General features: G+C 43.5%; 1 protein-coding gene across 9 annotated transcripts in view; it reads right to left on the reverse strand.

Annotated features, from left to right (window-relative positions):
- Asph (aspartate beta-hydroxylase) overlaps positions 1-21,717 on the reverse strand; it is a 162,174-nt gene that overhangs the window by 12,860 nt on the left and 127,597 nt on the right. For all 9 annotated transcript variants that reach the window (XM_041657012.1, XM_041657014.1, XM_041657008.1 and 6 more), the window contains 2 exons: positions 17,310-17,447; positions 244-379 (listed from right to left, as the gene is read on the reverse strand). In XM_041657012.1, coding sequence (XP_041512946.1) covers positions 244-379; positions 17,310-17,447 — 274 coding nt within the window. The remainder of the gene's footprint in view (positions 1-243; positions 380-17,309; positions 17,448-21,717) is intronic.

A 21,717-nucleotide genomic window follows, 5' to 3' on the forward strand; every position in this document is an offset into this window, starting at 1 on the left:
GATAAAGTTTTAACTACAGTTTGGGTTTTGATGTCAAGGGCTTTCAGGTGCACATACACAGTAGAGGTACATAGACAGGGACAATGGAAAACACTTCCATGTTTATCCAAATACATATATGTATACACACGGACACATACACAAGTTTAAAATCCGTGAGTGCATATCTAAACCCTTGGTTTCACAGGTGGCCTTGCCACCTGCTCGGCGCATGCAGAACCTGATCCAGAAGGCCTGGCTCACCTTGCTGCCACAGTGTGAACTGGCTCCAGTCTCCCTTCTCCCGGAGGTTTTCATCCTCTGGCAGGAAGAGACCCTTGGCTTTATCCATCACCATGAGGCCTTCATCGCGGATTAACTTCCAGTTTCTTTCTAAAGACTTCAAGGAAGATTTTAGTTTCACTGAGATGAAAAACATGTCTCGCAGAACATCTCATAATGACTTTCAGTTTCCTTACTTATTTAAGAAAGAAATAAAATTCTTGCTTACATTTAGAGTGCTTAGTTTACTTTCTTTGGGAACTCTTCTCAAGTCTATTAAAAGAGAAAGACAGATGTAGGGAGGGAATTGATATTGGGAGGGCAGCTTATTATTCGTTAAGAACACTTGCTAACTCCCCTTGCAGAAGATCAGGATTTGGTTCCCTGTACTCACAAGGCATTTATTGCTGTGCCCTAAACTAACCTGTAAGCCCCGCCTGCCCAAGGACCAGGTAGCATCTTGGAATGCTGGGAGTTGTAGTTCTTAAAAATAAGAATAAAGCCTTATGGGAAAGTATGGTGCCCTATGGGTTTTATCCATAAAAGCCAGGGCAACAGATGTAGGGGTCACTCAGCTGGATGGGATAGTTCCAAGGAGTGGTTCTGACCAAATTCCATCTTGGCCAGTATATACAATTTTAATAAAAACTTACTTTACTTTGGGCCAAGATGGTGGAACTGTTTTTTTTTCTCTAGAGAATCTCAGGATTAACAACACAATTGTCTTTAATTCAAGTTCCAGAATTTCGCATCCACTTTGTAAACATGAGGCAGACATGCAGTGCAGAAACACACATGCAGGGAGCACACATACTGAATAAAAATGGAAAAATAAATCTTATAAACTATGAGACTCCTTCTTGCTATAATTATTTGTGTTGACATGCCTAAAGTCTCCCCTCCCTTCTTTTTTATCTCTGTCTTCTCTCTCTCTCTCTCCAATCTTGCTGATAGTGCAATGATTAACTGGAATACAGGGCACAGACTCAATTTCAATAGAGTTCCTTATAGGGATGCCATTTGATAAGGCAAACAGTAGTTGAAGGGTCAAAGGTATTGGGAAACTGACCACTGGAGTGGGATGCACTATAAAGCTAACAAAACACAAAGACGTTTAGAATTCAGCCAAGCAAGCATGTCCTCAACTTACTAATGAGGCTGCTTTAGCCTCAGCTGGGGCTTGATACAGACAGAGTCAGTGACAGATCCTGCTGGCTCTTGTCAACAGCACACTGTGCTGTCCCTGGGGGCAGGAAGGGTGGTGGGAACAATGGGTAGAAGCAGGCAAGAGTGAGCCTTCAGAGAACCACGGGGGTGAAGAGTGAAACTAGGTTTGGGAACAGAAAGTCCATTGTTCTGTGTTCCACAAGGACTGGACAGAGTCACAGGGTACAGGAGCACAGACGAGCTAAAATGCACTGCCTGGATTTCAAAGAGAATCAGGGATAGCACAAGACCAGGCGGTCCACACCGTGGACACTGGAAGTCACGACAAGAACAGCAACATTTTCACACACAGTGTGGAGACAGTGCTTTCTGGAAGTGAATTGAACCGCCTTGTGAACAGTATTCTGTCTTTACAGTTAACCGAGAAAAATGACCTACTGTTGGGTAAAAAGAGTCACAAGATACAAGAAAAATGCCTTTCCCCCTGCCAACCCATGTTCTATGGATTCACGATTTAATAAGGGGGAAATCTGATTAAATCAGGATGGCTGCACAAGTAGGAAACTCAAAAAAAGAAAAACCCAACAAAACAGATTTTCAGATTCGTGTGGGGGCTATACCAGCCCAGCGTGAAGCTGCTACCTCATACATAATTTCCAATCGCCTCAAGCATTTCCCCGAATAGTGTGCACTGAGATCTGACACGTAAACAGGTTGTAGCCTACTCTGGGAGAGCGTCCGTGACTCTCAGCCAATCACCAGATGCCAACTGTTAGAACATAGTCAAACAGGAGAGACTCCAGCTGAACCCAATATGGCTACTTTGCCTTGCTTCCATTTTTTGGAAGTTGCTTTCTTTCCTCTAGCTATAAATACAATCAGCTCCTGGGGTAGAGAATTCTGAGATACTGACTGCAGACTGCTCCCCAATTCTGGAACCACCAATAAGGCCAATTGAGACCTGTCTGGCTAGACTCGTTTTCCTCTCTTTTCACACCAGTGAGCATTTTTTTTTTTATCATGTGAAAACATAAGGGTTCTTAAAATATTGCAGGGCAAGAGATTTGGATTAGAGAATGCTTTGACAATTCTGTTTCTGTGAGACCCATCAGCACCTCCCTTCAACCTGTACACTTCATCCGCCAGTCGCCTGTGTGGAGGGTGCCAATCACTTGTCCTTGTTCAACACAGCCCAACAACCACTTTCCCTCTTTTATTCATCCCAAGCTGGCAGTTTAGATGTAGTAAGTCAAGGAGCACTTCCAATAAAGGGAGACTCCAAAGTTCTTGCTGCAGTAGGTCCCTGGCGTGAGAACTGGATGATTTTGCTAAGAATTTTGAGATTGTGAGAAAGAACAAGAGTTCAGTCTAGGACTCTGCAGCCCCTCCCCTCCTGAATGCCCCTGCAATACCACCTTCTTCAGTGTGATTCTAGCTTGTTCAAGTCGCTAGATAAAGCTGTTCCATTCCTGTGAACCTGTCATGAAGACAAGGAGAGAATTACCTCTCTAACACATGAAATTACTCTCCCAATGAGGTTCTAGGAGGCCTTATAAGGGCAAGCCTTTTCTTCCCCATCCCTGGTATTTTAGACACTTCTTTTATTTCTTCTGGAAGCTGATTTTAAGGGCATCACTGGGAACAGCTGATCTTTTGATACTAAAAGAGGGCACAAAGTCCTAGGAGAAAATGTTAAAGCGATTGCATCATTCAATATAATTTAAATTTTCTACTGCAGAACAGGCTGTCTCTTTCTATAAAATGTCAGTCCTCACCTTCACCCTCAGCCTCTGTGGGAAATGTTGCCAAGGTACTCTTCCACTGTTGTAATGATTTCTCTCTCTCTTCTCCCCCCGCTTTCATGTTTTTAATTAACTAATTATTTTTACTGGTGCATGTGGAGGGGGACACGTGTGTGTCGCAGTGTGCATTAGAAGGTTTGATGACAATTTGGAGGAGTCCTTTATCTTCTACCGTATGAGTCCTGGAAGTCAAATTCAAGTCATGGGCTCCGCAGCAACCACCTTTTCCTACTGAGCCATGTAGTCTACCCGGATTTTGTTTTAAAGCCTTCTGTTCCCTTGTAGGTCGCAGTTGAGCTGGGTGACAACTCCAACCCAGAGAGCACGAAGCAATGCCAAGGGGTCCTAGCACCTGCCCCCAAACCATGAGCTAAAATGCCATATGTTTCCAGTCTTTGATCTTGGTTGTCAACTGTCATCTTTAGTGAATGGCCTGAGAGATGCCTAGAAAACTAGAATAACACACATCTCGGGCATACCTGTAGATACTTCCAGAAACAAGTGGCCTGAAGACTGGAGAAGGGAGCTGGGTAGGCCTGCCCTGAACATGGGTGGTACCATCCAATTGACTAAGAACCTGGATAAAATCAAAATCAGGAGGGGGCGCTTCCTTCCTTCCTTCCTTCCTTCCTTCCTTCCTTCCTTCCTTTCTCCCTCCCTCCCTCCCTCCCTCTCTCCCCCCTCAAAGCCCTCAGGAATTGGGGTTGACATAGGCTCCCATGCACAGTGGTTCACACAAGCATGCTCAGGCACTGTGGGAAGGGCCTGGAAATGCTTTTAACTACATACTAAGAAAACAAGTATGCAAAATTCAAACCTAGTTACCCAGAGCGCCCAAGTGTGTGTGTGTGCACTAGTCACTTTTGCGGGTGCAGCGCACACCACTGACTGGGTGGCTTATGAACAGAAATCTAGTTTTTCATTTCTGGGCACTCAAGTCCCAGATCAAAGAACTGGAAGATTTGGTGTCTGCAGAAGAGCTATATAGCAGTGCTTTTCACCCCAAGACTCACAATGACTGCACAGGGTAAGGAAGGGGAAACGTTAGTGCCCTGCTCCTTTCAAAATTCCCACCTCTGAATGCCTTCACTATGGGGGTCAGGGGTTTCACATACGGGCATGGCAGGGACACAGCATCCAGAGCATAGCGGAGTGTGTCTGTGTGTAGGGGAGGTACAGGGTAAGACGTTAAGAGACAATTCGCATTTTCTCCACAGTGATCTGAGGTGCACAGAATTTTTTCTTTTTAATTATAGCAGAAACATGGACACAGAATGAGTAAGTCTACACATTTTTCAAGGCTTTCTTTAAACTTGCTCTGTAGACTGGGCTGGTCTTGAACTCTCAAACTCACAGGAATCTGCATGCTTCTGCATGGGATTAGAGGTGTAAGGTTTCCTTTGAAATATGATCTCTTTGGTCCTGAATTCAGCCATTAAGTGCTCTGTATATCTGAACTTGTTTCTAGGAAGCCAGCGCCTATGGATGCATGGTGCCTCATGGTACTGCTGGTAGGGAAATGGACTTTTGAACGCAGAGGTCTGTCATTACAGGGCTGCATGACTTCATGAACCGATGATCTACACTCACCTTTTAGTAAATCTCAGCTCTATTCATCTCCCCCCTCAGATACAGACAGACTTGGAGTCTCAGGCACTTCTAATTGCAGTGGGCCGGGTGTGCACACACCGATTGCGCTGGCCTGTCCCAGCAGCCCCTTCGAGTTTGCTCCACCCACCTAACAGCCCTTTTCCACATCCAGATGCTTTCACGTCCTCTTCTTCACGCTCTTCATAACTGACATCTGGGAAGCCCTTCTCTTGAAGCTGGGGTCACAGCTCAGTGGCATAAACCATGGGTTATATTCTTTGGACTCTGCTCAGAAGAAGAATCGTCCTTTTGAGGACAAACTGGAGCCAAACTCATCTTCACTAACTTTCCCTTCTATGAAAAAAAGTCTCCGGTTGGTAAACAGTCGGCTATTACAGTAGGCCTTGTAATGAACCTAATGATCTCTCTCCACCTGACCCCACTCCTAGCTCATTCTCTTAGATGTTTCCCTGCTTGCTGGTATCTAAATAAGATGTGTCCTTACCATTCTTGGTTATGAATTACAGACATTATCACCTACCTACGAGGAAAGATTAGCAGCTTGAAAATTTGGTGGCTTTCTCTCTTCCATCTTGGTGGTCATTTACTTCACAAATCTATCACACATCTGGGAAAACTTCCATTCAGATTATATAATGTTATGACAATGAAGCATCATTCATACCTGAATTTAATAAGCACACTTCATTTCCCATGTAGCTGTTAGGCATTCTGTCCCCTTTGGTGGATTAGTTTTCTAAAGCATGTAATTGATCCTTTTATTGGATCTGAAAAAAAGTATAAATTTTTTGGTTTTTTTTTCAAGACAGGGTTTCTCTGTGTAGCTTTGGAGCCTGTTTTGGCATCAGCTCTGTAGACCAGGCTGACCTCAAACTCACAGAGATTGCCTGCTTCTGCTTCCCAAGTGCTGGGATTAAAGGCATGTGCCACCACTGCCCGGCTACTAAAAGATCTCTTATTGCCACAGGTGAGTGTGCCTACTCCACTCACCTGAAACCCCAAAGGCTTCAAATTCTGGAGCTTTATGAACAATGACAAGTAGAAAATAGCATACTACACAACATTGTCTCATGTGCAAAACTATGCAAATACGGCATAAAGTTACCCTCAGTCTATGGTCACAGAGCGCATCTGAAACACAAATGAACTCCGTGTTTCTGCTCCCCAGACACCTCATTATAATAACCCCCAAACCCAACTCTGAAACACTTCTATGGGGAATTCTGGTATCTTGGGTGCAGGAGTCTACATTTTGTCAAAAACCTCACAGAATTTGTTTCCCTTTTTCCGTAACCAGCCCACTGACTACTTTCATAGCATGATTCACACCAGCAGCTGTGACCTTGCCTGACCTTGGACTCATGCTAGGCTGTTCACTAGTACTAGACTACGCGCCACAGGTAAAACTGCATGCCGAAAAATATCTGAGGTGTGCTCACACTGATCAAAGGTTATACTGTGTACAATGTACATTTTTTGGGTAACTAATCATCTCTTTGTTGTGGAATATTATTTTAACTGGACAAATATGTGTTTCATTTGTGTATGCTGTGGGATATGACTTTAACTTTGTAAAGGGTGGTATGTTTGTTTATGCTGTATTTGTTTAATTAGGTAAAGATTGGTTGCATCTGTTTTACCTTGCCTGCCTAAGGCACCTGATTGTCTAATAAAGATCTGAATGGCGGGGCTGGGAGGGAGAGAGAATAAATAGGAGGAGAAATCTAGGCTTGAAGGGAAGAAAGAGAACAAGAGAATGAAGGAGATGCCCAAGGCCAGAAGCCAAGCAGCTGCCAGCCAGCAGACATGAGAAGCAACGAAAGCAAGATGTACAGATGGACAGAAATGTAAAAGGCCCTGAGGCAAAAGGTAGATAAGGAGAAACAGGTTAATTTCAGTTGAAAGAGCCAGCCATAAACGAGTCTAAGTAAGGCCAAGCAGAGCATCCAAAACCAATAATAAATCTCCATGTCATGATTTGGGAGATGGTTGGTGGCCTGAAAAAGAAAGCCTTCTATATTTCTTTTTATAGTCTTTCTGATTATCCAATGTGATTAGAATCTCACTTTCTTCTTGAAACCCTCAGTTGAATTAGGCTAAGTAGATTCAGTGTGTATAAGATGACAGTTTTTATTCGTATATTTGGTGAAGATTGTCATGTGCACACTCAAATTCATGAACACATCCTTCACTATCCATGCTACATGCTACATGCATCGGGTTGTTCCCCTTGCAACTCCAGAGTTGATGCCATTGGGTCAACATCTCTCCATTCTCTCCGTCCTTAGCCCATGACGAGCGCTGTGCCGCTCTCTGCCACTCTAAGTCTGACTTCATCAGATTCCAAACGGAATTTATTTTTCTATGCCTGACTATGTCTCCTTCAGGACCACTGATATTGTTGCAGATGGTAATGGCTCCTTTTCAAAGGCCCGGAGGTGTTCTCCTGGGCATAGTTATCATATTCTTTATATTCTGGTAGATACACATAGGATTGCCATAGTTGGAATAAGGTGACTACGGCTGCAATGGAGTGGGGTAGGAGTTGGTGGGCAGAGGCTGATGTCACTTTTCCTGGATTACAGACCCAAAGCATGCTTGCTGGGTCCAATAACAGTGCTATTAGTAGTTCTGTGAAACAGGCCCACTGTTTTCCATCACAGCTGCACTGACTTACATGCCCACCACTGATGCCCAAGGGCATTCTTCCCTCTTTGCTCCCTATTTATCGGGTGTAATGTGACGTCGCACCGAGGTTTTGGTTTTTATTCCCCTTCACTAATGAAGCTGGTCACTTTTCACACACCTGGCTGTCCTTTGTACACATTCTTTAGAAAAACGTCCCAACCATTTTACATCAGAATATTGCCTTTGAGGTACACGAGTCTTCCTATATTTCAGGTTTGAAATCTTCATTATACATATACTTTGCAATTCTGCAGGCTGCCTTTCCCTTTTCTTGATGGTTTCCACTGTGCGGAGGTTTAGCACACTCCCATGGCTCTGGTTTTGGCTTTTTTGGGGCTTGAGCTTTTGAAGTCAAACCAGGAAGTCATTGCTAAGACCAATGTCTTTTTTTATAACTTTAAAAGCAGCCTTGCTTTACGCTCTTTTAGTGCTATTCTTGGACACTTGATGCCCTTTAGGTGTTCTTCACCACCACCTCTTCCTCTCCCTCCTTTCCCTCCTCCCTCCTTCCCTCCCTCCCTCCCTCCCTCCCTCCCTCCCTCCCTCTCTTCCTTTCTCCCTCCCTCTTCCTTTGTTTCTCAGGTAGACTGGTTACAGGTAAGCATGTTTGATTCTGTCACCTATCAGCTGGGATTCTGGGAAACTTACTTAGTGATTGCCACAGGTTCCTCATTTTAAAAGCTTCTTTCAAAAGTCTCTGAGAGGAATACGAGGAGGGACAACTCACACTAAAGGCCTTTTGAAAAGCCATGTGGAAACCTACTATCTGTCTTCTCACTGGGTCCCTAACATGGCCTGTCTCCTGAAGGCACACACCTCTGGGTTCTATCTATGGGTTTAAATTTCATCCTCTGAGAAGGGTTCCATTTAGACTTGGTTAGGACCCTCCCCAATGGCCTGTTTTTAATGTACTTGCTTTGTCAAGGTCCTGTCTTCAAATATCATTACATTCTGAGGTACTTTTGGTTAACACTTCAACACATGAAATGGGGAGGGTGATATAATTCAGCCGCCACAATAAAACAGGTTCAAGTCAGAACCTGTTCTAGCTAAAAAAGCAAATAGCAGATGGGAGATCCCAGATAACTGTATCAACAAGAGGATGAACAAATTTTTACAAATAAAGGTCATGGAGAAAGGGGAGAAAAGTTATCTTTCTCAGGGTGTGCTGATGCATACCTCTAAGTCCCACCACTGCAGAGGTAGAAGTAGGCATAGTCTGAGTTCCAGGCCAGCCTGATCTCATAGTGAGACCCTTCTCTAGAAAGAACAACAGTTGATTTGATATGTAGAAAAACATAATGCAAGAACTCACAGTGGTCAGGGTAATCCGAGTGGGATGCTCTGGAAGTTCATGTGATCAGGTACTCTGACAGGTTCTGGTAGTAAATTAAGAGGAGGGATGTGGTCAAAGGGGTGTGCAGGCACCTGTGCATCCAGCCGGCGTTAGAATGAACTGGTAACCATGGTGCACTCACATATTAGCTACCAAATCTTAGGTAGCTTTCCAGGGATATGCTTAGGGTATATTAGGAATTATATAACATTGTGGAGTGGTGATTATTTATCTTATATTAGGAGTTATATACCTTTTTTTGAGATAAAATCAACTGTTTTTGATCTTAGCGGGTTAAGCCATATGCGATAATGTGCCAGCCTTTGGAAACAGCATCAACATGGAGGCATTGCCCCCCCCCCCCCCCCCCCGTGTGGGGAGAACAGAGCACAGCCCAAAGCAAGTATAGAGTCTCACAGCAAATTCTCTGTGCACTGATTCTCATAAAACCTCTACAGATCAAAGAAACAATTTCTTGCTGGCCCTAATGCATTCCGACCAGCCCTCTGTTTGCCTAAGCTTGGATACAAAGATGAAAGAAAACTGCTATCATTTCTTACTGGGAAAACAAACCAAGAGCAGTCAATTGAAAACAGCAGAGGCTATTTATTCCCAGCTTGGAGAGAGTTGGGCGTGGCCACCTGTGATTTGGGGGAGGGGTCAAAAGAAGACTGTGGAAGGTCTGAGAAGGTGCCTTCTTGGCCTTTTCTGATTTAGTTGGAACCATGGACAAAACCCAGAAAAGGTGTTATTCGTGAATCAGATCCCTCCCACTGGACTGATGTCACATAAGTCATTGCCAACCTATCTGGATTTTCACTAGAGACAGGCGTGTGGCCTTCTGAAAACCCGATTTCTATTAGGCTACCTCCCTTGGTTAGTTATTTTAGAGAAGCTGGTTTGCCAGGCAGGCTCCTGAAGGCCTTGCAGTCACAGCTTTATTGTGGTTTAGTTGTCGGGCCTTTGATTTGCCAGGAGAAAGATTCCAAGCGGAGGGCTCCAAGGACTTGAATGGCAAAGGGCACACATGCACATGCTCATTTAAGACACTGATCTGTGCATATGGACATCAAGTCACAGACAGGAGCCACTGAGTTAGAGCATTTCTAAGTCTAACATGGACTATTAACTACAGATAATCATCCAGAAATATCAAACACTGCACTGTGAGTTCCTCAAAAGAACTGGCAATAAAGCCTTTTTTCCTCTATGCTGACAAATATTGAAAACTCACGTATTTCACTTTGAGAAAGAGAAATGGCCCTTCGGACTAATGCAGCAGACTGCAGTACCTTGTTCTTTGCCAAACCCAGTTTAGAGACCATGATCTTAAAGAGGCTCTCAGAAGCCAAGAGAATCAAGCCCTCATTTGGGCCTACAAGGTAAGTGAAGGAAGGATAAAAGCCAGGCGGTCTCCTTACATTGGGCCACCACTAACCTCTGAACATAGCATGTAAATCACTCAAGAAGTGTCTGTCTGAAGCTCATGCCAGGATGCTGAGGACAAACACGGAAAACCTGGACCCCCTTTTCTGCTCTTCCCAGGGGGTATATATTAAACCTCACTGCATTGCACCCTTGCTTGGCTCTTTATTTGGGGTATCAGGAGCTGATGGGGGAGTGTCATATATCAATCTGTTGATTTCATTGTTTAAGTAATAAAGAAACTGCTTGGTTGGCCCTCATAGGTTAAAACATAGGTAGGCGGAGTAAACAGAACAGAATGCTGGGAGAAAGAAACTGAGTCAAGGAGTCGCCATGATTCTCCCACTCCAGGCAGACGCAGGTTAAGATCATTCCTGGTAAGCCAGCTCGTGGGCTACAGCAGATTATTAGAAATGGGCTAGTCCAGGTGCGAGAGCTAGCCTAGAAGAGGCTAGATAGAAATGGGCCAAGCGGTGTTTAAAAGAATACAGTTTCCGGGTAATTATTTCGGGTAAAGCTAGTCGTGGGGGCGGCTGGGTGCCGGGGATGCAGCCCCGCCGCTCTTATTTCAACAAGGAGCCATGGTTGAGCCTAGTCCTCTGTGGCTCTTGGAGGCAGGCCTTTTACCCTACAGCCTCTGGTTACAGTCTCAGCATCTAAACTGCGCACAGGAACACCTGAGGGGGCGGGCTTCCTTGTTTTGTGTTTTGAGTCTGAACAAAAACCTTGCAAGAGAGAAGAAACTGATGCAATTATTTTTAAATTTAGAGATAAGCCATCTCTGCTGAATGCAGTTACGTGCCCAGTGTGCCAGAGCAAAAAGCAAAAATAAAATTGTCCTGCCTCTAACACGTAGCCCTCAGCCATTCACCTCGGCTTGGTTTCACTGCCGTTTTTGCTGACGATATCACTGAGGTCCAAAAAGTTTGAAGTGTGCCTTAAAACAGTAGATTAAACTAGTATGTAAATTGTAAGGAATTGCCTTCGATGCTCCTCTACACCTCGGCACTCATTTTTATGTAAAGTTGCTAATCCTCTTAATTTGTAATTTAATTCCACAGTAAATCTGACATTTTTGCTTCCTCAATCCATTTCTTTTCAAAGCAAGTTCGAGTTCATTGAAAACATTCAAATATTTAATCACAGAGAAGGAAATGCTGCAGCCCTGACGTAATAATTACTGGTTAATGCCTCTTTTTGTCCAGGCGAAGTCATTCAGAACACAATGGAATTCTTCAAAAGACCAGCGCCTGATGGAAGTGGACAGAGCGCAGCTCTCAGCCACCACTCTCTGCTCTCTGTCGCACCTCGGGCAGAGCACTGCTGAAAACTTTTCCAACCGGAATAAAAGCGCAAAACGAAGAAAGGCAATGTCTCGCACATGCTGTTTGTTTGCTGACATCAGAGCAGCCAGCCCAAGAAGCTCAGAGAGGAATCCAAGATCTTCTCTTTCTTTTCTGGTGCTGAATGCAAGCAGCGGCGAGCCAGCATCAGGAAAAGAAATACAGAGGGATGTCTTAACCCACAGTTTCGGGGGCTCTTGGCTGCTGTGTTTTGAATGTGCTGCAGTGACTTCTATACAGAAGTGTTTACATCTAAACTGGCCTTGAACTCGTGCTGATCAAACCGCTAACCTCAAACAAGTAACAACTTCTATTTCCAATCCTCCAAGGATTTTAAACCACTTCTTATGCCAATTCCTAAGTTAAATATCTCCCTAGGACTTGACACTCTGATATCTGCGAACTGTAAACAACCACTTACCCATTTGTAGCGAAAATACCAGTGCAAGACTTTTCTCTGTTTCTTCCATCTAAGTTTACAACCTCAATGCCAGAGCTGCTGAAATACAAGCTACTTAGGAAGGGGAATGGAGAGAGCTCGACAACATGGGCATGTAGTGTAGGCTACATTTTACTTAGCCTTGCCCCTGACCATCAAGAAAACTTCGCTGTCTGCCTCTGAACACACTGAGTATCCTAAATGAAGACACACTGGTAGATAACGCAAGTCATTCAAGGGCCTTAGACACACACTAAGAGATCATTTTGAAAGCATGTTGGCCAAATGTGACAGCCACCATATCTGGAAGGTTTCTATTTCAAGAGCTCAGTGAGTGGATAATATAGAATATACAAGTCTGGAATTTGGAAGTGGAAGACAATCCTGATGGGTGACTGGCAACTCGTAGTGATGAGTCCTGTGGCTCCTCAGTATCCAGTCATTACCAGTAGCAGCTGCCCTGAAATGACTTTCTTCTGAAAAGGTCATTCAGTGTATGATATTAATATTTCTGCAAGTTAAGGCAGCAAAGTGAAATAGCATCACATAGAACGGAGCTGCCAGGTGTCACTCAGCTGAGATTCCATGCTGGACTCTCATGAAGAAGGACGGTAAAAAGAAATCCCACACTAGCCCAGAACTGAGTATAATAAAGGGTTATTTATTTAGGGGTAGACTCACAGATCACAGTCCTCTGCATGAACTGGGAACAGGAACCGAATCATACTTCCAGAAGAGAGGACAGACCTGAGCTTTACGTCGGCATATATAGTATAAGAGGCCATGCCCAAGTGGGTGGGTAACTTAAAGACTACTGGCGGTAGGAATTCCTATAGCCCTCTCAGATTAACACCCAGCCTCTGCCTCACTTCTTAAATGAAGCTGAGCTTTAACCAGGCAAGCGCTGCAACTCCGAAGCTCAGTTAGATGCAGTTATAAAATGCACACTTGACTTGCACAGGGAGAGCATATGGCCCACGAGCAAATGCCAGTAATTCTGAAGGCCACTGTAGGGCACAAGGAGGGACACGGACTTAAGAGCAAAGTGGCCTGGGCTAAAGTCCCAGTCCTGAAACTATTAAAGATGGGAACTTAAGCAAGTGTCCTAACTTTCTCATCTTTATTTCACTCACATGTAAGTGGGTAATAATCTTTTAGAGCTGCTAATAAAGATTATATTAGCAATATTACATAAAATATTACACAAAAGCCCTCAGCACACTGATGGCTGGGAGGAAGCATTCAGCCCATGTTAATTATTACATTATTATTCAAATAATAAAGGATGCTTCAGAATTAATTTTACAGTTGCTTTTAGAAATTCACAAAATCATGTAATTAAAACTTCAACCATTATAATAGCAATAACTAACGTTTACGGAGCGTGCCTGCTTATTAAACCCCCAGAACATAGTTCGAGCCAACACCAGCGTGCTTTGCAGATAAGGAAACTGAAATACAGGGAACATGGGCAATATCACACACTAGGGCCATGACTCAGAACACCCAAGCAGGCAGTGCGGTTGTGGAGTGCATGCTCTGAACGACTGCACCATTTTGCTCTGACGACGATGATGCATCATCATTCTGCAGATACCTGCTGCCCTTGTCTTGCTACTACACATTATCATATGCTGTTTATTTTGAACGGATTATTCAGCGGTCCTTCACATTAGGGTTTAGTAGATGCTGAGTTGAGGAATCATCAACTCTTCGATCTTCAGTTGGAAAAGTAAGTGCTTCTCATTAGAGGTCGCTCAATCCTAATTCTCCCAGCCATACAGACCTTGGAAAACACTATTTTCTGTGCCTGCTGATTTGCCTAGTCAGGGCAGTTCATATGAATACAATTATATGAATACAATTCTATAACACACACTTCTGTGTCTAGCCTCTTTCACTTGGCATGACTTTTTTGGTTCATCCATGTTGCTGTAGGCATCTCAGGACTTCATGACTTGCAACTGCTGCAGGGTATATAAACTGGTTACCACATTGTCTAGTTGTTTGCACTTTGAAGGACGCTGGTTTTGCAGAAATTGCTGATTTATGCACTCATTCTGTGTCCAACTATTTTACGAGCAAGCACTGTTTTCCAAAGTGGTACAATTTCTAACACCTATCTGAAGCGTTCAAAGTTTCCATTTCTCCATATACACACTAATACTCATTAATGTCTTTTTTCTTTTTTCATATATATATATACATATATATATATATATATAATTTTTAGTAGCTTAGTAGATGTTAAAACTTTATTTAAAATAATCTAGTTTAGGCCAGGTGGTGGTGCACACCTTTAATCCCAGCACTTGGGAGGGAGAGGCTGGTGGATCTCTGTGAGTTCGAGGCCAGCCTGGTCTACAAAAGCTAGTTCCAGGACAGCTAGAATTGTTACACAGAAAAACCCCGTCTTGGAAAATCAAAACAACAACAACAAAACAAATAAACAAACAAAAATCTAATTTGTTTTGTTCCACCCCAGTTGTAGTACAGCTCTGACAGAAGGCTGGCTTTTCTCTGACCCAGTGAGGGGGCACCACCTGTGAACCTGGAAGCAAGCTCTTCCCAGACACTGTCTACCTCTATTGCCATCTTAGACATCCTAGAAACAAAAAGTCTTGAAAACTAAATCTGTGTTGTTCCTAAGATGTTCTGTTTGTGGCATTTTGTTATTACATTCAAAATGGACCAAGACGCTGGCCAAAACCATCCTTAGAAAGACACAGGAACCAGGAGGTTAGGTTACATGGTATGCAAATTTTCACAGTGAATGTGTTAATGTAATTGGATATGGACCACAAAGTCAGAAGTCTGTTTGGATAATGAAACTTGAGTCAACATTTTCATAGCAGATAAACCAAACAAGTGAAGGTAGCTTTAAAAATTAATGACAAACATGAAAGGAAAAAACAAAAAACAAACAAACAAACAAAAAAAACGGAGAAAGAAATCTAGGCATGCCCAGAGACAGCAAAGAGACCAAGCAGTGTAGGCTGCCTTCCCAACACCACCTGCATCTACCCCACTCCCCCACCCCCAGGGAAGCCACTTAGTCCAGAGAAACAGAAAGGACAGGAGCCACTGTTCTGCCTTGGTGGAGGCCTACCCTCTCTCCTGAAGCCTGTAGGCAGCTACCTAGTGTCTCGGGCTCCTTGTAACTCCTTATAACCTTCTGACATGTGCTTACCAATAGGGAAGAGTCGGCCTGGAAGTCTCTAGTGTTTGTGTGGTGGCCCAATGACCTTTAACCCTTTCCAGCTCCTAGTGGTGCGAGTGGCTATCACATAGCGACCACAGAGCTCACTAAGGAGGAAGTGTAAGGCCAAGAAACCTTATTTCTGACTGTCTGTCCACCTATGACATCTATTTGGAGATCAGGCTTCCAAGATCAGGATAAGAGAATCAATCAGGCTCCATGCTGCTGAAGCAATCTTGGGGTTTCGTTTCTATTGCTTAAATTTGGAAGCATCCTGAAAGCGACAGCAGGTAACCCAGCTTCCACAGAGTCCAGGAGATGTGGATGAGGCAGGAGAAGAGCAGAGCCCAGTGTGGGTCTGAGAAGAGATGGAATCTTAGGAAGAAAAATCACACGACGGACTACACTAAGAGCTGTAGATTCGTCAAGGCGTTCTTGTACTCTTTCTGCTAGGATGCGGGCCTCTTAAAAGAGTCTGCAAACATCACTGCCAGACTGTGTTCTGATCTACAAAGCCATAGAGCCTGAGCGGGGGAAGAGCTGACTTTATGACGGGTGCGCATGCGCATGTCGTACGCATGCGCTGATATGAATATGAACCGTCAAACAAGGCCTGTTTCATAAGCACAGTGAGAGAATATTGCAGGTCTTCCCCCCAGACAAATTCATCATTAAAGTCTAATAAATCTTAAGGATCTTGTACTCTACGTGTTCCTCATCCAAAAACGTGACGAATTCCAACTATAGAGGTAAAGGGAAGAAGGAAAGTACTCGGAGCTTTGCCAAGTCCAACATCCGGGCTCTATCTACACTTGGCGCTGTTTCTCGCTCTTGTCCTCATACAGAAGATCGTTCCTTATTGGGAAACCAGAAAATATCCTACAAACTGAAGAGGCCGAAACATGGCAGCCCATCTGACCAATAACATACATTTTTTTCCCCAGTTGAAAAATAAAACAATATGTAGAGACTGTTAGTAAATCAATACTGAGTCCCATTTTCTTAATGTGCCTATGAATACATTTAACCTAAAACAAACATAAGCTCACGAATTTCTACCAAAAATCACAAGTAATCTTTAAGTTTAGATTTAATCTACTGATGTAAAACATTTCCATGCTTTATAGCTATTTAGTTGTTGAAGTCACCTGGAAAGTGGGGTCCCTAATGGAAGCACTGCCTTCATCAGACTGGCGCTTGGGCATATAGATGGGAGGATTTATTATTAATATTATTATTAATGATTTATGGAGGATGATCCAGACCACTGTGGGCAGTGCCACCCACCCCTGGGCAGGTAGTCCTTGGATGTGTAATAAAGTGGCTTGAGCAGGCCATGCCGAGCAACCCAACCCAATAAGCAGCACTCCTCCATGGCCTCTGCTTCATCTCCTACCTCTCGGATCCTGCTTGCGCTCCTGCCCTGACTTCCCGTGATGGACTGTAACCTATGAGCTCAAACAACCCTTCCCTCCCAAGCTGGTTTTGTCAGGTGTTTCTCTACAGCAGCAGAGAGCTGACTAGGACAGAGGTTGATTCCAAGGACCTTGGGTACTGCTGTGATAAAGCCAATAGTGGTGCTTTGGAAAGGACTGGGAAGAGATTTTGAAACTTTGGGTTAGAAAAGGTCTCCATGTTTTCAGAGTTTACGGAGTTGGCATTGGGTGCTTGAAAGATAGAAATGTTGAGAGGGACAGAAGATGGAGGCCTGGCTTGTGAAGCTTCAGGTAGAAGAGGATTCCTTACTAGAAATAAAATATCATCAATAAAATAAAATAAAGGAACGGTTGCACATGCCTCCAGCACTAGGGAGGTAGGGGCAGGTGGATCTCTGTGAGTTCAAGGCCAGCCTGGTCTATAAAGCAAATTTTGGGGCAACCAGCACTGTTACACAGAGAAACCCCGTCTTGAAAAACAAAGAAAACAAAACAAAAAACAAAGGAAAGAAAGAAAATACCTTTTGCATAACATTCCTTCCACACCGTGTGGTTTCGGCAAGAAGTAAGTTGGGTGGGCTACTCTGGAAGCTAACACTCACCTTCACCAGTTCCGTGTAGCCAGTCTCTCTGGGCGTCCACCATGGCTGAGCCTTTAGGCCATTCACATTGTAGAGGGACCGCTGCCACACGGAGGCGAAATGTCCTCTCTTGTGCCCAAGCTCATACCACTTATATGCCTGAAAGAACAGAAAGGTTGCTTCACACTGCTCCCTCAGAGGAAACGTTGTTACCAAATGAAAGGAAGTAACGTAAATAACAGAGGCTTCTTGAGCTGTGGTGGGGCCATGCTCTACAGTGGAAACCTTCTTCCCTCTAACCCACAGCTCAGCCTTAGGACCAGAGCTCCTGCAGATGGCCCCTTAGTCCAACCCATGATGTATGACTGACAGCCATAGCTCACCACCATTATTCAGCATCACAGACAACATGGTGATATATCTATATATCTCTATCTCTATATCTATCTATCTATCTATCTATCTATCTAAATATATATATATATATATATATATATATATATATATATATATATTTGCCCTGGGAAGAGCTCAAAAGCCAAAATTTGTAGTATGGTTTCTACTGAATGCAGCCTGATTTCACACCCAACAAAACTGAATTTGGGGATGTCTGTACTTGAGATGATTAAATAAAGATCTAACCTGCTGAGATGGGTGAGAATTCTGTTTTAACTGAGCGCCTATGAGCTGTTGGGAGAAGGGAAGCCTGGCACTTAATTTCCTCTCTCAGGCTGTCAGCTCTGTGGATCTGGATCCATGCCCCCACCTATTCTGGTCTCCACACATCTAAGCCAGCTTAGGGCTCATTTGTTGAGTAGACACATAACTTCAGATGCCAAAGGAGGGCACGTTTGTATTTAGCTTTCATTCTGTAAGTCCTATTTTTATATTTTCCTGAAAAGGGGGTGGATTATGATTTAGACCATTTCAGATACATTTGCTAGTCACTGAACTGGACTACTAAAATCAAAAGTAATTCCTTTTCATAGTAACTTTCTTTGCTGTCCTGTGCTGATAGAATAGAGAATAAGGAAATATTATTCTGAGTTGGCAATAACTCGTATGGTAGCTCATATCAGACGTTCTAATAGAAAACTTTTGTTCATAGTGTACTGCACTTTCTGCAACAGGGGACAGCACTCATGGCTTCAGGTTGGCTCTTGTGATGCTGCTGGCATCTGAGACTAGCTTTTTCAGGGACAGCTGGCAGCAGAGTAATGCTCCACATGGCTGGTCCAAATGAGGCCCTGCCATATGGCCTCAAGTGGCCCTTGCCCAGGCTGCCTGCTCCACGTGCCCATTGTCGTTAGAGAGGAGTTTGTAGGGCACACCGAATAACATCTCTGCCATTTTCTATGTCTGGTCTAAGGACTGCTCTTTTGAGAACTGATTTTTAAAAAATGTGTAACCCCTCCCTCCCATCTCATATACAGTGTCTCTTCACATAGGCCAAAGTAGCCTCAAACCTGGAATCCTCCTGCCTTAGCTTCCTGAATGCTGAGATTATAGACATGTGGGATTCTCATACCTGGTTAAATATACAAGCTTCGATCAATAAAAAGAAGCATTTAATGTTAACTTAAATATCTTCTTTGTAAAATTCCAAACATAACAATTTAAACTTTGAAACTCTTTGCTTTTTTTGATTTTATTATATGAAAAAAATTGAAAGTAAACAATATCATATTTTAGTGTATAAAACTATTAACTTTTGAAAGTGTTTAATAATCATGTTTCGGGATTTTCTTGCTTAGCACTGTAAAAGGTGGGCTCAATGGCCCTCCCGTGTCCTACAACACTCCATTATTTGCCTTTCACACAGGTGACCTCATCAGGTCCTTCTAACAGCCCCCGGCATCTCCATCTTACAAACGCTGCAGCTGAGGGTTATAATGGCTCCGTTCTTGAAACCAGAAGACGACTCTTCTCTCAAGTTAAACATGCTCTTTCCTTGTACCACTTTTTAAAACCACCAAAAAGAATCTTAATTAATTATCTTTCTCATTAAAATCTCAAGCAGTACACACGCTAATACTTCTTATATATTGTCCTTGAGACACATGTAACTTGGGCCCAGAGTTCTTTAAAGCTCAGAAAGTTAAAATGACTAACTGATGTCAGGCAAAAAAGAAAAAAAGAAAACAGAAAAGAGAAAGAAAGAAAAAGAAAATAGCACTCTAGCACTCATCTTTCAAATTAATTTGATCATTATTGCTTCAGCCAATTTGAATTTAGGACTTTATTTCCTAAGCCTTCAATGTTGAATTAAACACTATTAATTAACATATAGGACTTTAAAAAAATCTTGTAGTTCCTTAATTTTTCAAACATCAGTAAATCATTTGAAGGACTAGGCATATTGATGGTTTCGCACAGAGAAGAAGTACTTATAGGACAACCCAGACAGCAGGCGGTGTGGCTCACACTGCAGCCTTCAGGGTCTTAGGCTTGAGGCTGCCCTGTGCTGGATGCCTGGGCTAATGCAGCTCTTACAGGGCCTGTTCACACTACCATGTGACCTGTTCTAATGCTCACAGCATCCACTACAAACTGAACAAGAGCCTTGAGTCTGCATTCCGATAGCATTTCCCCTTTATCAGAAATGAAAGCCCATGATAAATCAGAAATTTAAAAATTGCTTCTACCGATCCACGACAGAATGGACTCAACAAATTAGGCTAGATTAAAAAATACAAAGCATAAAAATTCATAGAAAATTCAGTCAAGTAAGAAACGTATGTAAATGACCTCTACTTCTGTCCTTGTCTATCAAGTTTTGGAACATAATAAGGAGCTGTAAGATTGACAGCAAGAGTTCCCCAGCTTTTCCCAGCTACTTTGCTTGGTTTTTGTTTTACTTTCTTGTTCTTTTTCAAACAGGGCCACACAGCCCAGGTTGCTGTGTAGCTAAAGATGACTTTGAATTTCTGATCTTCCCGCCTCTACTTCCTGAGTTCTGGTATTATAGGATGCATCACCACCCACTTCCCGTGGTGCTGGGGACCGAAACAGGAGGCTAGCAGTTTAGTAACTGAGCTACACCTCCAGACTCAGGCTACCTTCTTAAATGCAGTCTACATCAATGCTGTTCCTATTTTTGTCAAGTTATTGCTATGTGTTCTTCACACAGACAGACAGACAGACAGACAGGCAGGCACACACCCCCGTGCACACACACACAGTGTAAAACATTCCCCTTCAGAAATCTGTGTGATGGCTCTACCCTGAGTGGTCTGGCTTGAGCTGGTCTGTCTGGAGCATCTGTACTGGGAATGAGAGACAGGTACAGGTGAGAACACTGGATTGCAACTTGACTGTGTGGATCTGTAAATGGCATTGCATGGAAATTGGGCTTTGTTTTATTTTGAATCCCAGATATTTTCAGAATAACGTGGCCATGTAGGAAATGGAACTAATGTAAGAAATAACAGGCAGATTGTGACAAGGTGGGCTGATGGGAGACTGGAATTCACACCCTTTGAACAAAGCAGGGCCACCAAAGAGCCCAGAAAGCCTGTTCCTCAGAAGTGGCCCTCAGGAAGGGATGAAAAGAGGGAGGAGCCAAGGCTGACCTCAATTTTGATTCAGAAGTTAGCCATAAAGGAACCAGAGACAGAATTTAGGAGGAAAACAGCTCAGAGGAGCGTGGGACCTTGCTGTGTCATTCCAGGCAGTGCCCTCAGATTGGCAGGAGATGTGCGAATTTGCTCCTGGAGAATGAGACTAGATACGGTGGCAGGTACTTTCTTAGCCTTCTCACCCAAAGGAGGGTACTTTTTACATCAAAAACCGAAGGAACAAAATAATGACGACCCATCAGCGACGTCTTTCCCCATCTTTCTCTTCACTTCTAAGTGTCTTAGTCTATTTCAGTCGGATGGTTGGCAGGTTAGAGGGGGAAAGTACATGTGAACAGAAATGGAGACGGGAGATAACGCCAATCATCCAAGCCTCTACTGCTCTGAATTCACTCGTGTCTCTTGCAGGAAACAGCACAGCCACAACCACCCTTGCTTCTGAGCAAAAACAAGCGGCTGCCCAGAGGGCCTTGTATTCTTATTAAATTTAAAATTCTGAAGCTGTGTTGTCCTTAGATGTCACATAGGGAAGACAAGGTCACAAAGAGCCACTCTCTCATTTGTCCTTTTCTCTTCAGACTCTGGAGACAGCTGAGGTAAAGTTCCTACAGGATAGGATGGGAGAGGTGGGTCTCATCATCAGCACGTAAGTCACAGTGGAGTGGGACAAGGCTAGAAAGTCATGGTACATGATTTTGCAACTAACACCATGTTTATACAAGCTGACAACTGTACTCAGGAAAAAATTAATCACAAAGATAATGTGCCAATTGGGCTAGTGATAATGTGTGTGTGTGTGTGTGTGTGTGTGTGTGTGTGTGTGTGTGTTTTGGTACCTGTCATTATCCTAG

This window comes from Microtus oregoni, unplaced genomic scaffold (genome assembly GCF_018167655.1).
Source record: "Microtus oregoni isolate MIOR12 unplaced genomic scaffold, Mior012 000008F_ref0000371, whole genome shotgun sequence".
NCBI classification, from domain to species: domain Eukaryota; kingdom Metazoa; phylum Chordata; class Mammalia; order Rodentia; family Cricetidae; genus Microtus; species Microtus oregoni.